This window comes from Mustela putorius, unplaced genomic scaffold (genome assembly GCF_011764305.1).
Source record: "Mustela putorius furo isolate JIRA1106 unplaced genomic scaffold, ASM1176430v1.1 tig00003988_pilon_pilon_pilon, whole genome shotgun sequence".
Lineage (NCBI taxonomy): Eukaryota > Metazoa > Chordata > Mammalia > Carnivora > Mustelidae > Mustela > Mustela putorius.
The window spans coordinates 7,268,214-7,290,594 of record NW_025422127.1 but is presented as its reverse complement, the minus strand read 5'-3'; the positions used below and the strand labels follow the sequence as shown (position 1 = coordinate 7,290,594).

At 36.0% G+C, this 22,381-nt stretch overlaps 1 protein-coding gene across 7 annotated transcripts in view; it reads right to left on the bottom strand.

Annotated features, from left to right (window-relative positions):
- Positions 1-8,684: 8,684 nt before the first annotated feature.
- MON2 (MON2 homolog, regulator of endosome-to-Golgi trafficking) overlaps positions 8,685-22,381 on the bottom strand; it is a 108,923-nt gene continuing 95,226 nt past the window's right edge. For all 7 annotated transcript variants that reach the window (XM_004766585.3, XM_013063576.2, XM_045071837.1 and 4 more), the window contains 3 exons: positions 19,370-19,577; positions 16,716-16,798; positions 8,685-9,370 (listed from right to left, as the gene is read on the bottom strand). In XM_004766585.3, coding sequence (XP_004766642.1) covers positions 9,207-9,370; positions 16,716-16,798; positions 19,370-19,577 — 455 coding nt within the window. In that variant the 3' untranslated portion in view covers positions 8,685-9,206. The remainder of the gene's footprint in view (positions 9,371-16,715; positions 16,799-19,369; positions 19,578-22,381) is intronic.

Here is a 22,381-nt window from a genome sequence, read left to right as displayed (position 1 = left end):
TGTAAGCACTAAGCACAGGGATACCAAATACACTCTAGAAGACTTGGAGAGGAGTACTGTAATACTGTAGCTCTTTTCCAAAGAATACTGTTTTGCAACAGAAAATTAGAAACAGCTGAAATATATGGGCAATATGCTGCCTCAAATCCTTCTGAAAGTAGGCAGTATAAATACATATTATTCAGATAACATAAAGCTAATATTCAAAGCATTTGCCTCTAAAAACAAAGAAACCCCCCCTCCAAAAAAGACAAAATAATATTTAAAACCTCATTTAAACAGATCTTAAAAACTCTCGGAAAAGTGGTAGAAATCTCTATCCATATAACAGAAAAGACATGATTGTTCCAAGTTTGCTGAATTCATCGTATTTATAGCAATCCCAGTGAGCATCCTTGCTGCTGAATCCTGTGGTTTCAGAAAGACAGCAGAAGCTACAGTCATTACCTCAACTTGTTCAGCTATTTTGAAATGGCAGGGGGACTTCACCTTGGCAAAAAAGCAACAGTGGCCCAAGCAGAAGGTACAGAATCTCATTTAATAAAAAGGCAGGTGGCAGTGGTCCTACCACTAATAGCTCTGCTTCTTTTGAACAAAAGTATAGTTGAAATTAAAGGAAGAGCTAGACCAGAAAAGGCAGAAAATAAAAAAGGAATGAAAAGGAGAAAAATCTAGGAGAAAGTAAAAAAAAGAAGATAACATAAACAGAATTTTGTTAAAAGGGGGGAAGGCGAAGGACAAAAAGGATGCAGAAGAAAAAGGGAGAAAAATACACAAAGTTCTCAAGATAGAATAGTAAATTTACCAAAAACTTGAACAGTTAACCTGACGATGTCTTAAGAAAATTGTATCTAAATTCAAACTATGTGTTACCTTTCTCCAAAGAATTATTAACACATTATCATCTCTGTTTTAAGGATTAAATAATAGATGCTTTGAAAAGTTCACATGCCTAAACTTATGATTTACTGGTTTGTTAAGTTGTTTTTTTTTTTTTTAAGATTTTATTTATTTATTTGACAGAGATCACAAGTAGGCAGAGTGGCAGGCAGAGAGAGGAGGAAGCTGGCTCCCTGCTGAGCAGAAAGCCTGATGCGGGGCTCGATCCCAGGACCCTGGGATCATGACCTGAGTTGAAGGCAGAGGCTTAACCCACCGAGCCACCCAGGTGCCCTGGTTTGTTAGTTTTTTTATTTTTAAGTAAACTCTATGCCAACATGGGGCTCAGCTCAGGACCCCAAGATCAAGAGTCGCATGCCTGGGCTCTCTACTCTGTTCCACTGGTCTATGTGTTTGTTTTTATGCCAGTACCATGCTGTCTTGGTGATCACAACTTTGTAGTAAAGCTTGAAATCAGGTAACGTGATGCCCCCAGTTTTATTTTTGTTTTTCAACATTTCCTTAGCGATTCAGGGTCTCTTCTGATTCATGCAAATTTTAGGATTATTTGCTCTAGCTCTTTGAAAAATACTGGTGGAATTTTGATCAGAATGGCATTAAAAGTATAGATTGCTCTAGGCAGTATAGACATTTTAACAATGTTTATTCTTCCAATCCAAGGGCATGGAATGGTCTTCCATCTTCTGGTGTCTTCTTCAGTTTCTTTCATGAGTGTCCTGTAGTTCCTCCAGTACAGATCCTTTACCTCTTTGGTTAGGTTTATTCCCAGGTATCTTATGGTTCTTGGTGCTATAGTAAATGGAATTGATTCTCTAATTTCCCTTTCTGTATTTTCATTGTTAGTGTATAAGAAAGCCATTGATTTCTGCCACGTTGCTGAATTGTTGTATGAGTTCTAGTAGTTTGGGGGTGAAGTCTTTTGGATTTTCCATATAAAGAATCATGTCATATGTGAAGAGAGAGAGTTTGACTTCTTCATTGCCAATTTGGATACATTTTATTTCTCTTTGTTGTCTGATTACTGTTGCTAGGACTTCTAATACTATGTTGAACAAGAGTGGTGAGAGTGGGCATCCTCTCACCACTGCAAGCTTTTTCCCATTGAGGATGATATTTGCTGTGGGTCTTTCATAGATAGATTTTATGAAGTTCAGGAATGTTCCCTCTATCCCTATACTTTGAAGCATTTTAATCAGGAACAGATGCTGGATTTTGTCAAATGCTTTTTCTGCATCAATTGAGAGGACCACGTGGTTCTTCTCTCTTCTCTTATTGATTTGTTCTATCACATTGATTGATTTGCTAATGTTGAAAAGACACATAGAGCAGTGGAACAGAGTAGAGAGCCCAGATATGGACCTTCAACTCTACAGTCAAATAATCTTCGACAAAACAGGAGAAAAAATACAGTGGAAAAAAGACAGTCTCTTCAATAAATGGTGCTGGGAAAACTGGACAGCTATATGTAGAAGAATGAAACTCAACCAAACTCAAACTTACGCCGTACACAAAGATAAACTCAAAATGGATAAAAGACCTCAACGTGAGACAGGAATCCATCAGAATCCTAGAGGAGAACATAGGCAGTAATCTCTTCGATATCAGCCACAGCAACTTCTTTCAAGATATGTCTCCAAAAGCAAAGGAAACAAAAGCAAAAATCAACTTTTGGGACTTCATCAAAATCAAAAGCTTCTGCACAGCAAAGGAAACAGTCAACAAAACAAAGAGGCTGGGGCGCCTGGGTGGCTCAGTGGTTTGGGCTGCTGCCTTCGGCTCGGGTCATGATCTCAGGGTCCTTGGATCGAGCCCCGCATCGGGCTCCCTGCTCCGCAGGAAGCCTGCTTCCCTCTCTCTCTCTCTCTCTGCCTGCCTCTCGGCCTACTTGTGATCTCTGTCTGTCAAATAAATAAATAAAATCTTTAAAAAAAAAAACAAAAACAAAGAGGCAACCCATGGAATGGGAGAAGATATTTGCAAATGACAGTACAGACAAAAGGTTGATATCCAAGATCTATAAAGAACTCCTCAAACTCAACACACACAAAACAGACAATCATATTAAAAAATGGGCCGAAGATATGAACAGACACTTCTCCAATGAAGACATACAAATGGTTATCAGACACATGAAAAAATGTTCATCACTAGCCATCAGGGAGATTCAATTTAAAACCACATTGAGATACTACCTTATACCACTTAGAACTTCCAAAATTAGCAAGACAGGAAACAACATGTGTTGGAGGGGATGTGGAGAAAGGGGAACCCTCTTACACTGTTGGTGGGAATGCAAGTTGGTGCAGCCACTTTGGAGATCAGTGTGGAGATTCCTCAAGAAATTAAAAATAGAGCTTTCCCGGGGCGCCTGGGTGGCTCAGTGGGTTAAAGCCTCTGCCTTTGGTTCAGGTCATGAACCCAGGGTCCTGGGATCGAGCCCCACATCGGGCTCTCTGCTCCACAGGGAGCCTGATTCCTCCCCTCTCTCTCTCTGCCTGCTTCTCTGCCTACTTGTGATTTCTCTCTCTCTGTCAAATAAATAAAATCTTAAAAAAAAAATAATAAATAGAGCTTCCCTATGACCCTGCAATTGCACTACTGGGTATTTACCCCAAAGATACAGATGTAGTGAAAAGAAGGGCCATCTGGGGCGCCTGGGTGGCTCAGTGGGTTAAACTGCTGCCTTCTGCTCAGGTCATGATCTCAGGGTCTTGGGATCGAGGCCCGCATCGGGCTCTCTGCTCAGCAGGGAGCCTGCTTCCCTCTCTCTCTCTCTCTCTGCCTGCCTCTCTGTCTACTTGTGATCTCTCTCTGTCAAATAAATAAATAAAATCTTAAAAAAAAAAGAAGGGCCATCTGTACCCCAATGTTTATAGCAGCAATGGCCACAATCGCCAAACTGTGGAAAAAAACAAGATGCCCTTCAACGGATGAATGTATAAGGAAGATGTGGTCCATATACACTATGGAGCATTATGCCTCCATCAGAAAGGATAAATACCCAAATTTTGTAGCAACATGAACGGGACTGGAAGAGATTATGCTGAGTGAAATAAGTCAAGCAGAGAGAGTAAATTATCATACGGTTTCACTTATTTGTGGGGCATAACAAATAGCATGGAGGACAAGGGGAGTTAGAGAGGAGAAGGGAGTTGAGGGAAATTGGAAGGGGAGGTGAACCATGAGAGACTATGGACTCTGAAAAACAATCTGAGGGTTTTGAAGGGGTGGAGGGTGGGAGGTTGGGGGAACCAGGTGGTGGGTATTGGTGAGGGCATGGATTGCATGGAGCACTGGGTGTGGTGCAAAAACAATGAATACTGTTACGCTGAATAGAAATTTAAAAAAAAAAAGAGCCGCACGCCTACTGACTGAGCCACTAGGTACCCCTTACATATGCCTAGTTAAAGAAGAGAGAGAGCCTCTTCTCCTCACTGCCTCATAGTCAAGATTTCTTTTTTCTTTTTTTTTTTAAATTTATTTGACAAAGATCACAAGCAGGCAGAGAGGCAGGCAGAGAGAGAGAGGAGGAAGCAGGCTCCCCGCTGAGCGAAGAGCCGGATAGGGGGCTCTATCAGGACCCTGGCATCATGAGGACTCACTGTGAGCTCCTTTAAAGGGAACCAACGCTGGGGCACCTGGGTGAGTTAATGGGTTCAGCAGCTGACTCTTGATTTCAGTTCAGGTTGTGGTCTCAAGGTCGTAGGATCAAGCCCCATGGTGGGCTCCCGGCTCAGTGCAGAGTCTACTTGAGATTCTCTCTCTCCCTCTGCCCCCGCTCATGCATGCTCTCTCCCCCCCTAAATGGACAAATAAAAATCTTTAAAGAGATGGGGCACCTGGGTGGCTGGGTGAGTTAAAGCCTCTGCCTTCGGCTCAGGTCATGATCCCAAATTTTTGGGATCGAGCCCTGCATCGGGCTCTCTGCTCAAGCAGGAAGCCTGCTTCCCTTCCTCTCTCTCTCTCTCTCTCTGCGCCTGCCTCTCTGCCTGCTTGTGTTCTCTATCAAGTAAATAAAACCTTTAAAAAAAATCTTTAAAGAGAGCCAACACTGCTAGCGTGTTCCAAAGTGCTAGATTTATAAGAAATTGGTATTTACCTAACTTCTCTGAAATAGCTTTTACATAAATCAATATACAAAGACATTATACCTTTTTTCCCAATCTATAAAAACTTTTCAAATTGAAAGCACTACTCTACTTGCCAGATTAAAAAAAACAAATTCAAGTGATTTTGAAGTATTAAAAATTATTTTCCCATAATACAAAAGTCAGTAACATCACATGTGGTATGAACTCCTGTTATCATCAATAGTAATTAAAAAAAAAATCCACTGTAGCATACACCCAAGCAACACACAGTAAAATGTGGTGGTTTATAGAAGAGCAGCATATCTGCCACAATGCCAAACCTAATCTGTAGAAATCTAAATGACCTATTAGGATGCTGGCAATGCTTTCTTGAGACTCTTTTTGTTCACACTATGACAGTTTTCTATTAAAACAAACAAACACAAAACAGTAATTCACAATATTCTTGGCCTGGACATTACTTTTGTGCCTTTTAAACCTCCAATATTAAATTTTACAGCAATTACAAATAGGTGGGTTTCTGAAGGTACTCTGCCAGACCACACAGACTCCACCTATAGTGGTCTCTTGAGGATTTGGCTGCCCATCTGAATTGTTCTACATTTGGGAAGACTGTATTATATTGGATCACTATATAATAACTAAACTGTTCTTTAGCAACACAAGTGTAACAATGACAACCTCTTTAATACTTTTCTACCCTATGCTATTTCACTCTCACTTTTTTTTTTTTTTTTTTAAAGTAATCTCTACACCCAACATATGGCTTGAACTCACAATCCCAGGATTCAGAGTTGAACACTCTCCTGACTGAGCCAGCCAGGTACCCCACACCCTTGGCTTTATGGTTACCTGGGACTAGTGGTACCAAATTGTGACAATGAGCAAAATACTCTATGGTTATAGTGAGAAAAGAAAACCTAGTCACTACTGGCTTTTTATGGAATTAATTCAAATGAGTATTATTCTTCCGAACAAGATATATGTGTAAATTGTTCATTTCTTCCTTCTGGTGCTAAATATAATAAGGAATATAACAAGAGTTGAATTAACACTCAAATGGGAGGGAAATAGGCAATAAACGACCTAGCTGGAGCACCCACGTAGCTGAGTCTGATAAGCATCTCTTGATTTCCACTCAGGTCATGATCTCAGGGTCATGAGACTGAGCAAGCCCAGTGTAGAGCCTGCTTAAGATTCTCTCTTTCCCTCTCTCTCTGCCCCTTATCATCCCTCCTCAAATGCTCTCTCTCTAAAAAAATGAAAATAAAAACACCTAAAAAAAAAACCAACATAGCTGCTAATATCATAAAACTTTAAACATTACAAAAAACATTAAAACATTACAAAAAACATAAAACATTACAAAATGTAAGCTAGTGAAAAGTAGTTTCCTCTAAACCAAACTTTTATGCATTTTCTTTTTCCTTTGGCCCCTACAGACTCCTAATAAATAAATGTTACTCACAAAAATACACAGTAAAAGTAACAAAACTTTAAAACTAGTTATAAAGAAATACTAAATGAGACACTGCAAAATCAGCTTTTTTTTTTTCTTTTTGGCAGAGAGAAAATATTATAGGAAAATAAAAGTAAGCTATTCAAGTTGAAAATTAGTTTCTTTTATAATGGAAAAAAGTCAGAAAGGAATTGTAATCCAATGTTGGAATATACCTGTTGTCTGGTAATCTATGTTATAAGATAGGCACTGTCAGTGACATACAATGATCATGTGAGGCTTAAAACCCATTATATTTATAGTATGCATTCCAGAGGACATTATTACTAATGGTTCAAGGACTAATCACAGTCTCAGTTGTGCTATAACTGGGAACTTGGGAACTTGCTTTTTTTAATGATCTCTTAGCATCTAGTAATCTTGCACAGCTCAGTTCTCTTAGTCACTAGAGAACCCACTTCATACTAACAAAACAAGGGCTCTGCGTTAACCACCCCAGGAATTGGGATATTTTAGAAAATGCAGCCTAAGAGGAATGTTTGACTCAAGGGAATGAATTGCTGGTAGCTGACTCCTGGGGGTGGCAGGAAATATTCTGAGAGGAAAAACCTGTCAAATTATATCACCAAGGGGGCAGCTCACTTTGCTTGTCACTAAGACTGGCACTGATTACCATATTATATGGTATTAACACATTTATGCTTAGGTCTGTAGGGAATGGTCCCAGTATTGAAAGCTAATAGGATAGATATTAGCTAAAGCTACTCAATTTATATAAATGTATGCTATAAACCTCTGACTCATTTTTAACTTTCACTGGAGAGTAATTTTTATGAGTACAACTGGTCTATTATTTCTCAAGAATAAACATTTTCACTTCATGTAAATTCATGGCAGTATTTTTAACATATTACTTAACTGGCACACTACCTTTCTATTTCGGTAGTCTATCAGTGATAAACAGAGTTTTCTAATCCTTAATTTAACATATTCAAATGTAGGAAATAAACTAAACACACAGCTTGAATGTATTTTTTTTTACAACTTTAAGGAAAATGCTGGAGATAGACTGGAGGAAATGCCATAATTTACCTTAATTCTAGGTGAAATTATAAAATAGAAATTCATTCATTCTGGTAAATAAAAATAATATCCCCTCCAAAAAAGACCTTACCATGTTTATAGGTAACAGTGCAAATTAAATAATTACACAATTACAATAGCCTCAAAATTGTTTCTCATCTATTACTCAATTCTAGTATCTTCCCTAGTTTTATATTTATTTGAGAGGCTGAAATGTATAAATTCTATTAAAATCAAAGGCCTTCTAGCACATTAACACAATACTGAAACCATTATGATTTCTTAACCATTGTTTTAAACATCTTTGCATCTTTACATGTTTAAGAAAATTTAACTAAGAAAAATATGGTAATATCATAATCCATTAAATAAAAAATACAGTGATCTAGGTTAGTTTTTTAAGAAACAATTATGTTAATGTACTCAAGAGCATTTTTCTTCTTCACTGAGAGCAAAGTGAAACAAAATTAGCAATTTACTCCATGACAGAAAGTTTACTGTACTTCTAAATGATTCACTATCTCCAAAAATACACTTCTCATTGTTTTGGAATACACACACATTTTATATTTATGAGTTAGCATAGTTATTTTTCTTCTTGAGAAGACATTACAAAATGAAACACTGAAATGAACGAAACTTCACAGGCAAAAGTTAGGAAATCTGGAATCATCTTGCCTGGGTCATAATTCAAAAACAATGATAAATGCTTAGTGGGAAAAAAAAAATCAGTAGAAATAGAATATGAAAAGTCTTTAAAATTCAGATACCAAATATAAAAACAGACAGACTTATGTGAAAGCTGGGAAAGATATTTAAAGAAATGAGGTATGATGGAGCCAGAGTGCTACAATATATCCCAATGTATTAATAACCCATACTTCAAAGTTGCAAAATCAGCAAATCATAAACTATTTGCTGCTGTGTTCACATGACCTTTCTGGTCAGATGTTCAATAGTCACTAGTAAATACATTTAAAATAAGCACTGAGATAACTGCATGATCATATGGTGAGCGTATCTGCTGCTTAAGAAGGCAAATTATAAGTAAAAATGTAAGCAAACAATTTTGTATTAATAATAAATACTAGCTTCAAGCATTTAACATTATCAATATTTTAAAAATTTAAATAATAAATGCAACTATTTTATACAGAACTGTACCATTTATTATACACACAAGTTTATCAGTTCCCTTTGTTTACAAAGGCTGGTTATAGATAATGTGGAATGTTACAGTACCATCTTGCATAAAATTTTAGTACACTTTTGTACTTGAAAAAGGGTGCAAAAACACCAGCCTAATAAATCTGACTGAATGAAATAGCTTTTCTTTCATTTTAAAAAGTACATCACATACACCACAAACTGTACATAAGCTCACTTTTAAATCACCAATTGAAGATAAAGTAGCAGGCGTGTTTTAGTTACATTAACTCTCTCTCCATCAGTTTAACTTACTAAAGGCTTCCACTGCTACTCATTCAGGAGGCTTTGTTGACATGTAAGCTTGTAATATGAATTACTGAAGTCAGGTAAGTACAATTTAAAGGAGGTCAACAACAGCTGCCAAGAATTATTTGTAGTAAGAAATGTCCTTCTCATAGAAGACTCACTGAGGATCAGATACTCTTGAGATATCTATCTTTCCTCTTTAAAATTATTGTAGCTGGTCAAGACTCTCCATTTTGAACTTTGGATGCTGGTGGTTGCATGAAATCCTTAAAAGGAACGAGGGCCTCTTTAAGCGCAGAGCAGACTTCTGCAGATGAGCAGGTGATGCATTCTACTAAAGTTGGGTATAAAGCAATCACTTGTGCCCAGGTATTTCCATCAACTGTAATGAGAAAGTATAAAAATCTCAAAAACTTGTGGTTTAAATAGTAGAGATTATGCAATTAACATAAACAATCCTTTAAATACAAGGCAAAGAAAAAAATCCCCAAATACGGAGATTCCATAAACGTGTACTCCTTCTTTTTTTTTTTTTTTAATTTTTGGGAGATTTCCTGCACTATTTAATAAGATATGAAGGAAAAACATATGGTCAATGTGCAGTCATCAATACGAAGAAATTTGATAACGTTCATTTAATTTTTTTTTAAGATTTTATTTATTCATTTGACAGAGATTACAAGTAGGTAGAGAGGCAGGCAGAGAGAGAGGTGGAGACAGGCTCCCTGCTGAGCAGAGAGCCCGATGTGGGGCTCGATTCCAGGACCCTGGGATCATGACCTGAGCTGAAGGCAGAGGCTTAACCCACTGAGCCATCCAGGCACCCCTGATAACGTCCATTTTAAACGATACTTCAATTTGTGAAGGCCCTGGAAGCTGACAAAATAACCTGGAATTCAAACTTTTACCATTTTCAGTATAAGTGCCAGATAATGTAGTATGTATTTCAAGAACAATGAGAAAACAACTCCATTTCTTAACGTAGTTGTATGCTAAAAATATAAACATTTATATGATTTTCCCAGTAACGTCCTTGATATTCACTTTAATTTCAAGTGACCACACAGATCCATTCTTGTCCTGTACTGCTCCCTAATCTTTATGTATATCACTACATTGAAACCTCAGTGGGGAGGTACATGTCTGTGTTCTTCACCACTATCACCAACAACCAGTATAGGTGAATGCTATTTGGCTATTTATATCCTAATTAATTTACAATTTCCTCATACTCTGAGATCACATATTACATTCCTATTTTCTTGAAAGTACTATGCATATTGCTGAGAGTTCAATATGGAATAAAACCAACTGAGAGATTTCGTTAGATAGTATATGTATACGACACTTCATGGAGTAAGTCTCAAATCTAGAAGGCAGTATAGTATAAATGAAAGAATACTATGTCATACATGAGGAACTTTAATTCTTTTTTTTTTTTTTTTTTAAAGATTTATTTATTTGACAGAGAGAAATCACAAGTAGACAGAGAGGCAGCCAGAGAGAGAGAGAGAGGGAAGCAGGCTCCCTGCTGAGCAGAGAGCCCGATGCGGGACTCGATCCCAGGATCCTGAGATCATGACCTGAGCCGAAGGCAGCGGCTTAATCCACTGAGCCACCCAGGCGCCCCGAGGAACTTTAATTCTGTTTTTCACTCCAATTTCTCTTTATCTCAACTTCTGTTGGAAAATAAAGGAATGAGTTTCTCAAACTAGTGTCCTTCAAGATACTTCTTATAAAAATAAATAATGTTCAGGTAAGTTTGACACATGTTATATATATTATCTTCCTTTTCGGGAGTCATAATTCACATGAATTTATTAAAAACCTGCAGTAAAAGAAGAGGTTTAACTTTATTCAGGGCTTCCAAAACTAATTTGGTTATGGAACTTTTTTATATTCAGTATCTACTGACACCACTCATCATCATTCATCATTAATAATCATTGCTTAGTACTAACCTTGGGAAATGCTGACCTGTTCATTAATCCCTACTTCACCCACACAATGGCTTCCTCAGAGTGGGAGTAGGGCTGATGGGTAATGGTGAGGGAGGGAATGTCAGGCCAGAGCTGTTTTTATCTGTTTTATATGTTAGGAATCAATATCAGATTTCTTTTGTAAAAAGAATTGTGCTGCTTGACAGGAAAGAAACATTTTAAAAATCACCAGTCTAAGAAGTTTTAAACAGTCTTCTCCAGCTGTTGCCTGTGAAACTTTCCACTAATCATTTGAGAAAAGATTGCACAGAGAGGATTCTAGAAAAATGGCAGAGTAGGAAGTACCAGGAGTCTGTCTACCCACCCAGACAACAACTGCATTGGCAGAATCTGCTTGATGCCAACTATTTTGGAACTCTGGAGTCTACTGAAGGCTTGCAACTTTCAGGGGTAGACTTGGACAGTTTATTGTGATTAATTTTGGTCAATTTCAGGTCTTAGCACAGTAGCAGCTACACATCCCTCACTCCTAGCCATGTGGTCGGCAGGTGTGCACATGTTCCTGAAGCAGCTAGCACAAAGCCTACAGAAAAGGCCAGTGGACAAAAATAACACAGCCTCCAAGTAACAGGGATCTGTGCTCTCTAATCGATGCTTTTGATCACAAAGGTGCAGATAAAAAGGCTTCAACAGCAACAAAAAAGCCAAACACCTCAATTCAAAAAATGTGCAACGGGTTTAAATAGATATTTCTCCAAAGGAGATATACAAATGGCCCATAATGCACAGGAAAAGATGCTCAACATCATTAATCATGAGGGAAATGCAAATCAAAACTACAATCGGACCCGCCTCTTACTCATTAAAATGTCTACTATCAACAAAAACAAAAATAAAAATGGAACAAACAAAAAAAACCCCAAGTATTCATAAAGATGTGGTAAAATTAGAATCTTGTTCACTTGTGGTTAGAATGTAAAATGGTACAGCCACAGTGAAAAATAACATAGTGGTTCCTCAAAAAGTAAAAAATAGAGTGGCACCTGGTGGTGCCTGGTGGCTCAGATTAAGCATCTGCCTTTGGCTCAGGTCATGATCTCCAGGTCCTGGAATCTAGTCCCATATCAGGCTCCCAACTCAGCAGGCAATCTACTTTCTCTCTCTGCCTGCTTGTGATCTCTCTCTCTCTGTCTCTCAAATGAATAAAAATCTTTAAAAATAAAAAAAATTCAAAAATTAAAAAAAGATAAAAAATAGAATTACCATATAATCTAGCAATTCTACTTCTGGGTATATACTCAAAAGAATTGAAAGCAGGGTCTTTTTTTTTTTTTAAAGATTTTATTTATTTATTTGACAGAGAGAGATCACAAGTAGGCAGAGAGGCAGGCAGAGAGAGAGAGAGGAGGAAGCAGGCTCCCTGCTGAGCAGAAAGCCTGATGTGGGCCTTGATCCCAAGACCCTGAGATCATGACCCGAGCCAAAGGCAGCGGCTCAACCCACCGAGCCACCCAGGCGCCCGAAAGCAGGGTCTTGAAGAGATTTCTGTACACATGTTCATAGCAGCATTACTCACAATAACTAAAATGTGGAATCAACCCAAGTGTGTACCAATGGATAAATGAATAAGGAAAATACAATATATACACACAGACACACAAAGACACAGATACACACTGAAATATTATTCAGTCTTAAAAAGGACATTCTCTAACATTCTATGATATGAATGAACCATGATCATATTATACGAAGTGAAAAAAGCCAGTCATAAAAAGACAATTTACTGTATGGTTCACCTTATATGAGGTACTCAGAGTACTCAAAATCATAGTGATAGAAAATAGAATGGTGGTTGCCAGAAGCTTGAAGAAATGGGGAATAAGGAGTTATTGTTTAAAAAGAGTGTAGAGTTCCAGGGGTGCCTGGGTGGCTCAGTGAGTTATGCCTCTGCCTTCAGGTCAGGTCATGATCTCGGGGTCTTGGGCAGGGGGCCTCCTTCCCCCTTTCTCTGCCTACTTGTGATCTCTCTCTCTCTGTCAAATAAATAAATAAAATTAAAAAAAAAAAAAAAAAAGAGTGTAGAGTTCCAGTTTCAAGATGGTAAGAGTTATAGAGATGGTGCTGATGGTAGTACACTATTATGAATATATTTGAATTTGAATACATATTGAATATATATGAATATACCACTAAACTATACACTTAAAAATAGCTTATTATAAATTTTTATGTGTATTTTACTATAGTTTAAAAAAAAAAAAAAAGTTGCACAGATTGAAACCTAGTATCTAGAATGCCCCAGATGTTAAGTCAACTGACAAAATTAAGTCTTGGTTTGTTATAAGAAAATACAAAAATACATTAAGATCACATCTCAAACTCAGGAGAAGTTACTCAAATTTCTTAAATTAAAATATATTTTTAAAAGCCCACTATAGATCTTGGTGGGCACCTTGGACTACCTACCAAAAAGGAATGAAAAAGCTGCAAGCATTGATATGGAAGAATCTCCATATTATATGAAGCAGAAAAAAACAGAGTATTCAGAATAGTAGATATAGTATGGTCTATTATGTATATTCATTTATGTTCAAAACTGGGGGCGTACTGGAGTATATATTTGGTATTTACATAATAAACTTTTGGAAAGATCCACAAAATAATAAAAATGGTTACCTATGTCAAGTTAAGAACAGTTAAGACAGATCTAAAATAGGGTAAAGATGATCTTAAAACTTTTCCCTGTATGTCTTTCTATGATTTGGAATTTTTGAACCATGTGTAATGTTATTGCTTATCAAATTTTAATGTAAAGATCAAATAAAACAAAAACAAAATTCCTCCAAATTAAAAATAAGTCTAACAAATGCCTCCTCCCCCCCTCGAAAGCCCCAAAACAAATGACAAATGTCCTAAACAAATGTTGAGTGTACATTGGTTCCAAATCTTATACCTGTCCTCCTGAATTAACTCTGGAATAGCTATGAGCAATCCAACATATTTCCACTGGAAAGGCCTGAATTTTTCTAAGTTACCTTTTATTTTCCTGTTTCTTTTTTTTTTTAAAGATTTTATTTATTTATTTGACAGAGAGAAATCACAAGTAGATGGAGAGGCAGGCAGAGAGAAAGAGAGAGAGAGGGAAGCAGGCTCCCCGCCGAGCAGAGAGCCCGATGTGGGACTCGATCCCAGGACCCTGAGATCATAACCCGAGCCGAAGGCAGGGGCTTAACCCACTGAGCCAACCCAGGCGCCCTATTTTCCTGTTTCTTAATGAAGCTTATCATAGCTAATATAATACCATCATCATTTATGGTTACATTTAATTTAAGTTTTCACTTCATATATCCGAAGCTACAATTCAAACTCTCTTAGACAATTTTTAACAGTTACTTAAATAATCTATCACTAATGCACTGCCCTATTCATGGCCCACTGGCTTTGTTTAAAAAAAAAAAAAAAAAAAGGAAAAGAAAAGAAAAAGATTTTTTAAAGTTACATTTCCCTTCCTTTTTCTTTTTTTTTTTTTAGATTTTATTTATTTATTTGACAGAGAGAGACAGTGAGAGAGGGAACACAAGCAGGGGGAGTGGGAAAAGGAGAAGCAGGCCTCCCGCCAAGCAGGAAGCTTGATGTGGGGCTCGATCCCAGGACCCAGGATCATGACCGAGCCGAGGCAGATGCCTAATGACTCAGCCACCCAGGAGCCCCTTCTTTTCTTCTTCCTTTGTACAAATTCTGCTTCAATTCTTGACAGCTATCAAAAAATCCTACAAAATCATGCAAGCACTATGTACTGAAATGTACTCGTTATATTTAATATATCTCTAACAATAACATGGGAATTGGAGAATTTTTAATTGGAGAATGTTTAAGTCTTAAATATATTTTTAAAGAATCCAATTGTGACCTATGATGTAACAAAAATTTTACTGGTCACTAGGAAGTTAATTCATGGTATCCCTCTCTGAAATATCAACCAGAACTTTTTTTTTTTTTTTAAAGACTTTATTCATTTATTCGACAGAGAAATCACAAGTAGGCAGAGAGGCAAGCAGAGAGAGAGGGGGAAGCAGGCTCCCTGTTGAGCAGAGAGCCCCCAATGTGGGGCTCGATCCTAGGACCCTGAGATCATGACCTGAGCTGAAGGCAGAGGCTTAACCAACTGAGCCACCCAGGCACACCAACCAGAACATTTTTTAAGAGAGCTCAAATTTGAATTTGAAGGGATGAAATCAGAGTATTGCTCCCACAATTTTCTTACAAACTCTACTCCTCCCTTTGGATTGAATAAATATAAATCTATTGCTCCTTAAGATTTAGTATAATACTCACCGTTTTAGGCCAAAGCACCAGTGGGTAAATTTTGAAAACAGAAAAATAAGTATTTACTTATAGTATATAGCAACTGCCAGAACAAATATCCTATGACTCATTTATTAGGCATTTATTAGGAACTTCCTTGGGTATTAAAAGTAATGTTACTTAAAGTGCCAGTCTGCTAAGGTACTTGGGCCAGAATATAAATCAATACACTTCCCTCTTTAACAAAAGCTTGTTGTATTAAAAATGCCAACTGGGGTGCCTGGGTGGCTCAGTCATTAAGCGGCTGCCTTTAGATCAGGTTATGATCCCAGTCCTGGGATCGAGTCCCACATCAGGCTCCCTGCTCAGCGGGAAACCTGCTTCTCCATCTCCCACTCCCCCTGCTTGTATTCCCTCTCTCACTGTCTCTCTCTGTCAAATAAATAAAATCTTACCAAAAAAAAAAAAAAAAAAGTCAACTGAACCACTGTGTTCACTGACACAATTAACTTATATTCTGGTGCCAGCTCTTTATCCTGTCCTCAAACCACTTTGTGTTGCAATGCAGAGCATTCAAAATAGAACAAAGCATGTCCCAAAAAGCCTCTCAAGAAGTTTACAAGTTAAGGGAACTGAGCCATGTGTGTATATAACTGTAACACATACAGAGTGCTTTAAGACAAAGGTATACATGCTACAAATTCAATGAAAAGAGAAATCACTCACCATTAAGGATTAAAAACAAGGCTTAAAAGCAGAGTGATATCTGAACTAGATAGATGTAAGCAGAAGACTGAAATAAGCAAAAGGTTGGGACTACTTGGGTAGACTAAGAATTTTAGTTTGGTGGGAAAACAGGATATGTGAGGTCTAATGGAAATAAACCATACATCTAAGGGGGTTTGACAACAATACTCTTTGCATTTGGTAGGTAATGGTAAATGAAAATTTTTTGTTTTACAAAGATAGGTAAATGAACGATCAAAACTGCACAAAAAATAATTTCTGGCAATAATGTAAAGAATGGAATAAAGAGGAATGAGTAAAGAAGAGGAATGTAAAGAAAAGGAATGAGTTACAGAAAGGAGAAACAAATGAGGAAAAGCTATTAAGTAATTCAAAGTTGTATAGTTTATTCAATACAAATGCTACACTACCCAAAAACTCAAGTGATGGTCTACATTAAAAATATATGTACTATGAATTATCCATGGAACATTCTGAATTCAGACCAACTTAGTTTAAAAAAAAAAAAAAAACACTGTTATTTAACATAAAGAAGCTAAAACATTACAAATTAATTTTACTTAATTAAATCCTAATGGACTTGATTCTTTGCCGTTATAAGGCCTGGAAAAAAGAAAGCCAAATAACTGTTATATTTCTAAAATTCAGTTAACTTAATAATAATAGTAAAGTGCATCAGAAATAGAACGTAAGTGCTGTGAGTTTATAATAACTGAGTTTCTAAGCACTTACCATTCTCAGGCTGAGTTTTCTTAAGTGAATCAATGAGAGTACTGACTGCTTTTAAAACAAATATGATTTCCGTTACTTGTTGCCTGAAAAAGAGATGGGAAATTATTTCCATCAGGATTTTAAGATATGCCATGTTTGTTTTTTACTAGGTTTATACAAGTAAAACATCTCTATACAAGTTATTGTATACATCTTTATATAAGTTATACATCTCTATACAAGTTATACATCTCTATACAAGTAGATGTACCTTGGAAAAATACTAGACACAATCCAATGCAAAGTTAATATTAGTTTTAAATTCTTAAAAAAGAAAAATTATTTTATTAATATGTACTTCAATGTGCAAATAAGATTTACATTTTTATCATAAATTATCCATTTCAAAAGGGGGGCATCTATTCAGGCAAATCTAAATTTATTTGTAAGATATTTCACATAACTATTTAAATTTAAGGTATTTTATACATCCTTTTAAAGCTTCTCTACAATTTTTTTTTTCCTTTTTAACTAACTAGTCCTAAAAGAGATCTGCCAAAGTTTAAATGGAAATAAAGACTACTACTACCTCCTGGCATATAATTTTACCATGCTGTTAAAAGGACATTTAAAATTACAATAATATAGAGACGTCTTGGTAGTGTAGTTGGTTAAGTGTCCAACACTTGGCTTCAGCTCTCTGTGATCTCTGGGTCCTCATCTCAGGATCCTGAGGTCATGATCTCAGGAACATGAGGTCAAGCCCTGTGTTGGTCTCTAAGCTCAGTGTGGAGTCTGCTTGACTCTCTCTCTCCCTCTCTCTCTGCCCTCTTGCACTCTCTCTTTCAAATAAATAAGTAAATCTTTTTAAAAAATTACAATAGTACTGGGGTGGGAAAAAAAAGTATGATAGTACCTTTAAAGTTTCTATCTCTCTCTCTAAATAAATAAGTGAATCTTTTAAAAAAAATTACAATAGTACTGGGGTGGGAAAAAAAGTATCATAGTACCTTTAAAGTTTCCAATACAACAAAAGAAACATGCTCAAAATTAATCCTAAAGCATGATTATTTGGAGACATTAGCAATGAAGAATTAACTTGGGAGTAAAGGATCAAGAGTAGCTTGATTCCCTTCTTTCTCCCTAAATAGTCTCCTCAGGCCTGATACAAATCTGTGTTTTCATTCTACAAAAAAGATTTTTCTATTACTACAACAGTATATTTCAAGTTTCCTTTTAAAGCATAGAGGAATGTCATTGTGTTGCATTGTAGTTTAGAAAATAATGTAATGATACTGAGTCAAACACAGGATGATACACTATAACACTTTTATAAGACAACTATAAATAAGACTCAATTTAAAAGCAATAAACACTGAAAACATAAAAAGAGGAAAAATTACTTTCTGAAATAAAATAATGTTATACTCTAATAAATAAAAAACATTCCAAGCAAAGCAACTTTATTACTGCTTTTCAAAATATACTTCAGAGATCAATTCTGACAAATCAATTTTTAATTATGCCCATAACCAAATTACCAACACCTGTCTTTGGAACTTTTTCACATATAATTCTGAATATGAGAAGGTATAATTTATGTTTAAGAATTGGTAAGCATTGGTAATTAAAAAAACAATAGCAAACTATTATGTAGCTATTTTTCATTCATCAAATTTTAAAAACATAAATCATAAACTGGCAAATAATTTTAAAATGCTAACAACTGAGGAAAAGGACATTTATATACTCCTAGGAGAATGTAAATTGGTAGAAATCTCAGGTAGGCAATTTGTAATATACATATCAAAAGCTTTTAAAATGTCTTTATCTTCTGACAACTTAATTCTCACTTCAAAAATTTATTATAAGTAAATAAGAATGTACACAAGGATTTAGGAGTGGTGATTTACCTTTCCAGTGCTACCTTATATGAGATGGAACCTATCATGATTTTCGTTAATTCTTTCTTGACTTTGACAACTTTGTCTTCCAATATTATTTTGTTTCATTTGTTTTGCCTTAAACTCTAATTCCCATATTAAAAAACAGACTGGTGATATAACCATAATTTGTGATTGCATTTTTTGATGAATTCTGATTTCTACCCCAACTTTGATTAGCCGTGGCTTAGCAGAAAGACCTAGAGTCCATTTTACTAACACAGCATGGCTAAATGGAAAGCAAATTAGTCCAGGAACAAGGGCTTAATTAAGCAAGCAAGAAGAAAAGAAGATCTAAGACATGGCTAGTGGACTTACTGAAAAACTTAAAAATAACTAAAACAAACTAGGAAGTTTGTGGAATATGATTTACCATTATTTTCTCTCTAGAGAGAGTCACACCCATGTGCTCATACAGATCCGTAAGTCCTTATCCAGAAATCCTTAAGAAGACATATTTTAGAATTCAAAATTTTCTTTTAAATCCCAAAAGGAAACTTGGTACATATACATTACTTAACCTCCATGAGCAGTCTGAAAGAGCTCCCCATAATAAAACACACTAATATATCTGCAGCAAAACTTACAAATATTTACACTGTATAAAATAAAATTATAAACAGCTTCAGGTCACATCAAATCACTTATGAAAACAATTTGGTGCTCAGAGCTTTTTTTATTCATAGTAATTAAGATAACATATTTCCTTCATCTATAAAATAAAATCTGTACCTTGGAAGAGGGCATTTACCACTTAATCTTTCATCCTCTATATAGCGATGAAGCACATCTTGAGATCTCTTTAAAAGCACTGAGAGTGCCATTCGTGAGATGTAGCCTTCTTGAGGTGTTGTGACTTTATTACTGAAGGAAAACTGGAGCAATGTTTCAAAACACATTTTAGAAAATTCCTCTCTCAAACGAATATCAATCTCTGCTTCTGTAAAATTGACAATTATTGATGGTTAACAAAAGGCTAAATTAATAACCTTAACAATAACAACTCTTAGCCAACTAGAAATAGAAGGAAATTCTTCAATGGATGAAAGCCATCTATGAAAAACTTACAGCTAAAAGCATATATATAACAATTTTCCTCCTTGCAAGATCAAAAGCAAGGCAAGACTGTCCACTCTCATCACTTCCACATAATATTTTTCTTACCTAGACAAAGACAATTTTATACCCTTTTATACCCTTGACAGCACTATCAAATACTTCTCAATAGTTTTCCACAAGGTCAAACTTGCGATACTCTTTCTTTCTTTCTTTCTTTCTTCTTCCTTCCTCTCTCCCTTTCCTCCTTCCTCTTGGCAACATCTTTCCCAGAGCCAGACCTCTGCTCTAGTGTGGACTAGCTGCTCTCCAGACCTGCCATCCAGCTATATCCTCCAAACAGTCTCTGCCAAACTCTCAGAATTGTCTTTACTCTCTCTTATTTTATACCCAACTTCCTAGATCCATGCCCTCGGTTTCTTTGGTTTACTCCTTTGTTTTCATGGAACACATTCTGGAGTACCTGAGAAAGACTGAATAGGAAGTAAAATTTTTCAGAACTTGCATTTCCAAGAATGTCATTACTTTACTCTGGTAGTTAAAGAAGTGTGTTACCTAGCAGCATTAGCACCACCAGAGAACTCATTAGAAATGCACATTCTCACATCCCACCCCAGACCTACTGAATCAGAAGCTCAAAGACTACAGCCCAGCAATAGCTTGCCCTTGGAACTGACTTTAATGCATGCTGACATTTGAGAATTACCATTCCGTGCTTATACTCTGACAACAGTGGGCCTACGTATAAAACTCCATGTTAAAAATTCTTTCCGACTATAACTCTGAAACCACTGTGTCCATGTCTTTTGGCATCCAATGCTGCTACTCAACAGTCCAGTATCATCTTGACAAAATCCTTCTGTGTCGGCCTTTTTCCTTTTCTTTCTGAAATCTTATAGAATCTTCTCTTTAGCCCAAGTACTCTGAAATTTCATGACAACATAAAATTTGTGGATCTTCCTGTGGATCTTTTTTCTTCCACTGTTCTGGTTACTGAGTGACTATTTTTAATCTGGAGACTGATTTCTTCGGTTTATGTCTTTGATAATTTCCTCTTTTAGCTTTGCTTTGTATTTTCTCTTTCTGGAAAACCTATTGTCAGATGTTATACCCCTTGGATTCATTTTCATCTTTCTTCTCATATTGCCCACTTTTTTTCTTTTTCTGCTTTTGGGATTATTTCCTTATATTTTCTTGCAACCCTTCACTGAACGTGTTATTTTAGTGGTCATATTCTTAGTTTCTATGAGCTCTTTCTTATACTGATTGCTCCTTCTTAATAGCATTTTCTGTTTCATGGATGTAAAATCTTTTATCTCTTTGAACATCCTAATTATAATTGTGCTTTTGGGGAGTGGAATGTGTCTGTGACCCTGAATTTACATTTCCTCTGGGTTTCTTTTCTTCCCTCTTCATCTGTTTTGGTTTTTCTCTTTCACATTGGAAGATTTTCTCTGAAAGCTTTGGCTATCAAGTCATACTTAAGAGTGGTAGACCAAAAATAATCCCTGGAACCCAAGTCTTTATAAATTGGTCCATTTTAGCATAGAGAGCTTTCCATATATATGTTTTAAAAGGCCCTGCAAGTTCAAACTGAGAAGTTTGTGTCATATAGCAAAGCCATTGGAAGAATGTCCATGTACCTATTTTATCTTGGTATATTTAATACTTTAAATGGCAAGACAGAAATTGCTTGAAAAGGTATACATGGCAATTCAGTGGTCCTTATTTAGCTTAAAATATTTATATCTGATTATAAATAGTTTGTAATACTTTTATAAAAATGTATCTAGAAATTTTTATATACTCTTAATAATAAAAAGTTGACTGTGTTAACATATAAATAGTATTTAATCTTTTTTCCTGAGATTTTTATATTTGTTAAATCTACACTTATCAGATCACTTTTATCACTTATCTGGGCTGGGAAAAAGAACTACTGTAGTTTCTGAACGAAGCAGTATGAGAGACACCTAGTGGCCAAACTGTGAGCATTTACATGCTCTTTAAAGTGTTCAGCACCGTTCAGCAGAAGTTAGTCATGGCTCTGGTAAATTCCGGGGATAATGGATATGCATGGCACAAATTTAAAAATTTTTTAATCATCTCAAGAGAAAAGTCACGTAATGATACCACACAATTACATTTAGCAATTGAGCACAGGTTTAGAAAAAGAAATAATAGCAAAAGGCAATTTAAGTATTATCTCCCAATAAGGTAGCATGATAAAATGAAAAGCATGGAATTCTTTTTAAGGATGAATTTGGCTTCCAGACTTTAGATTATGGATAATTTTTCCAAACTTTTTAAACCTATTTCAAACTTTTTAAACCTGTGCAATATGGTGGAAACTATTCTCATAGAAACGTTGTGAGGAAAGAGGTAATATTCTAGTGTAATACCCTGTACATAGTAAGCATTTACTAAACTTAGTTCCATTAACAATGTTATAGCATCTATTTGTTTTAACTGGTTAACTGTAATTTATAACTCTGAACAACTGATATCAATATCTTTATTTCACAGATGACAAAACTGAGACTCATAGAAGTTAGCCAAACACTAGGTGGTAGAACATACACTTATTCCTTCCCAATAATCCATGATTTCACAAAACTGTTAACTTGTGTCAGCCAACAGTGACTTGGGTAGATTTCATAAGTGCTCTGCAATTTAAATCATAACACA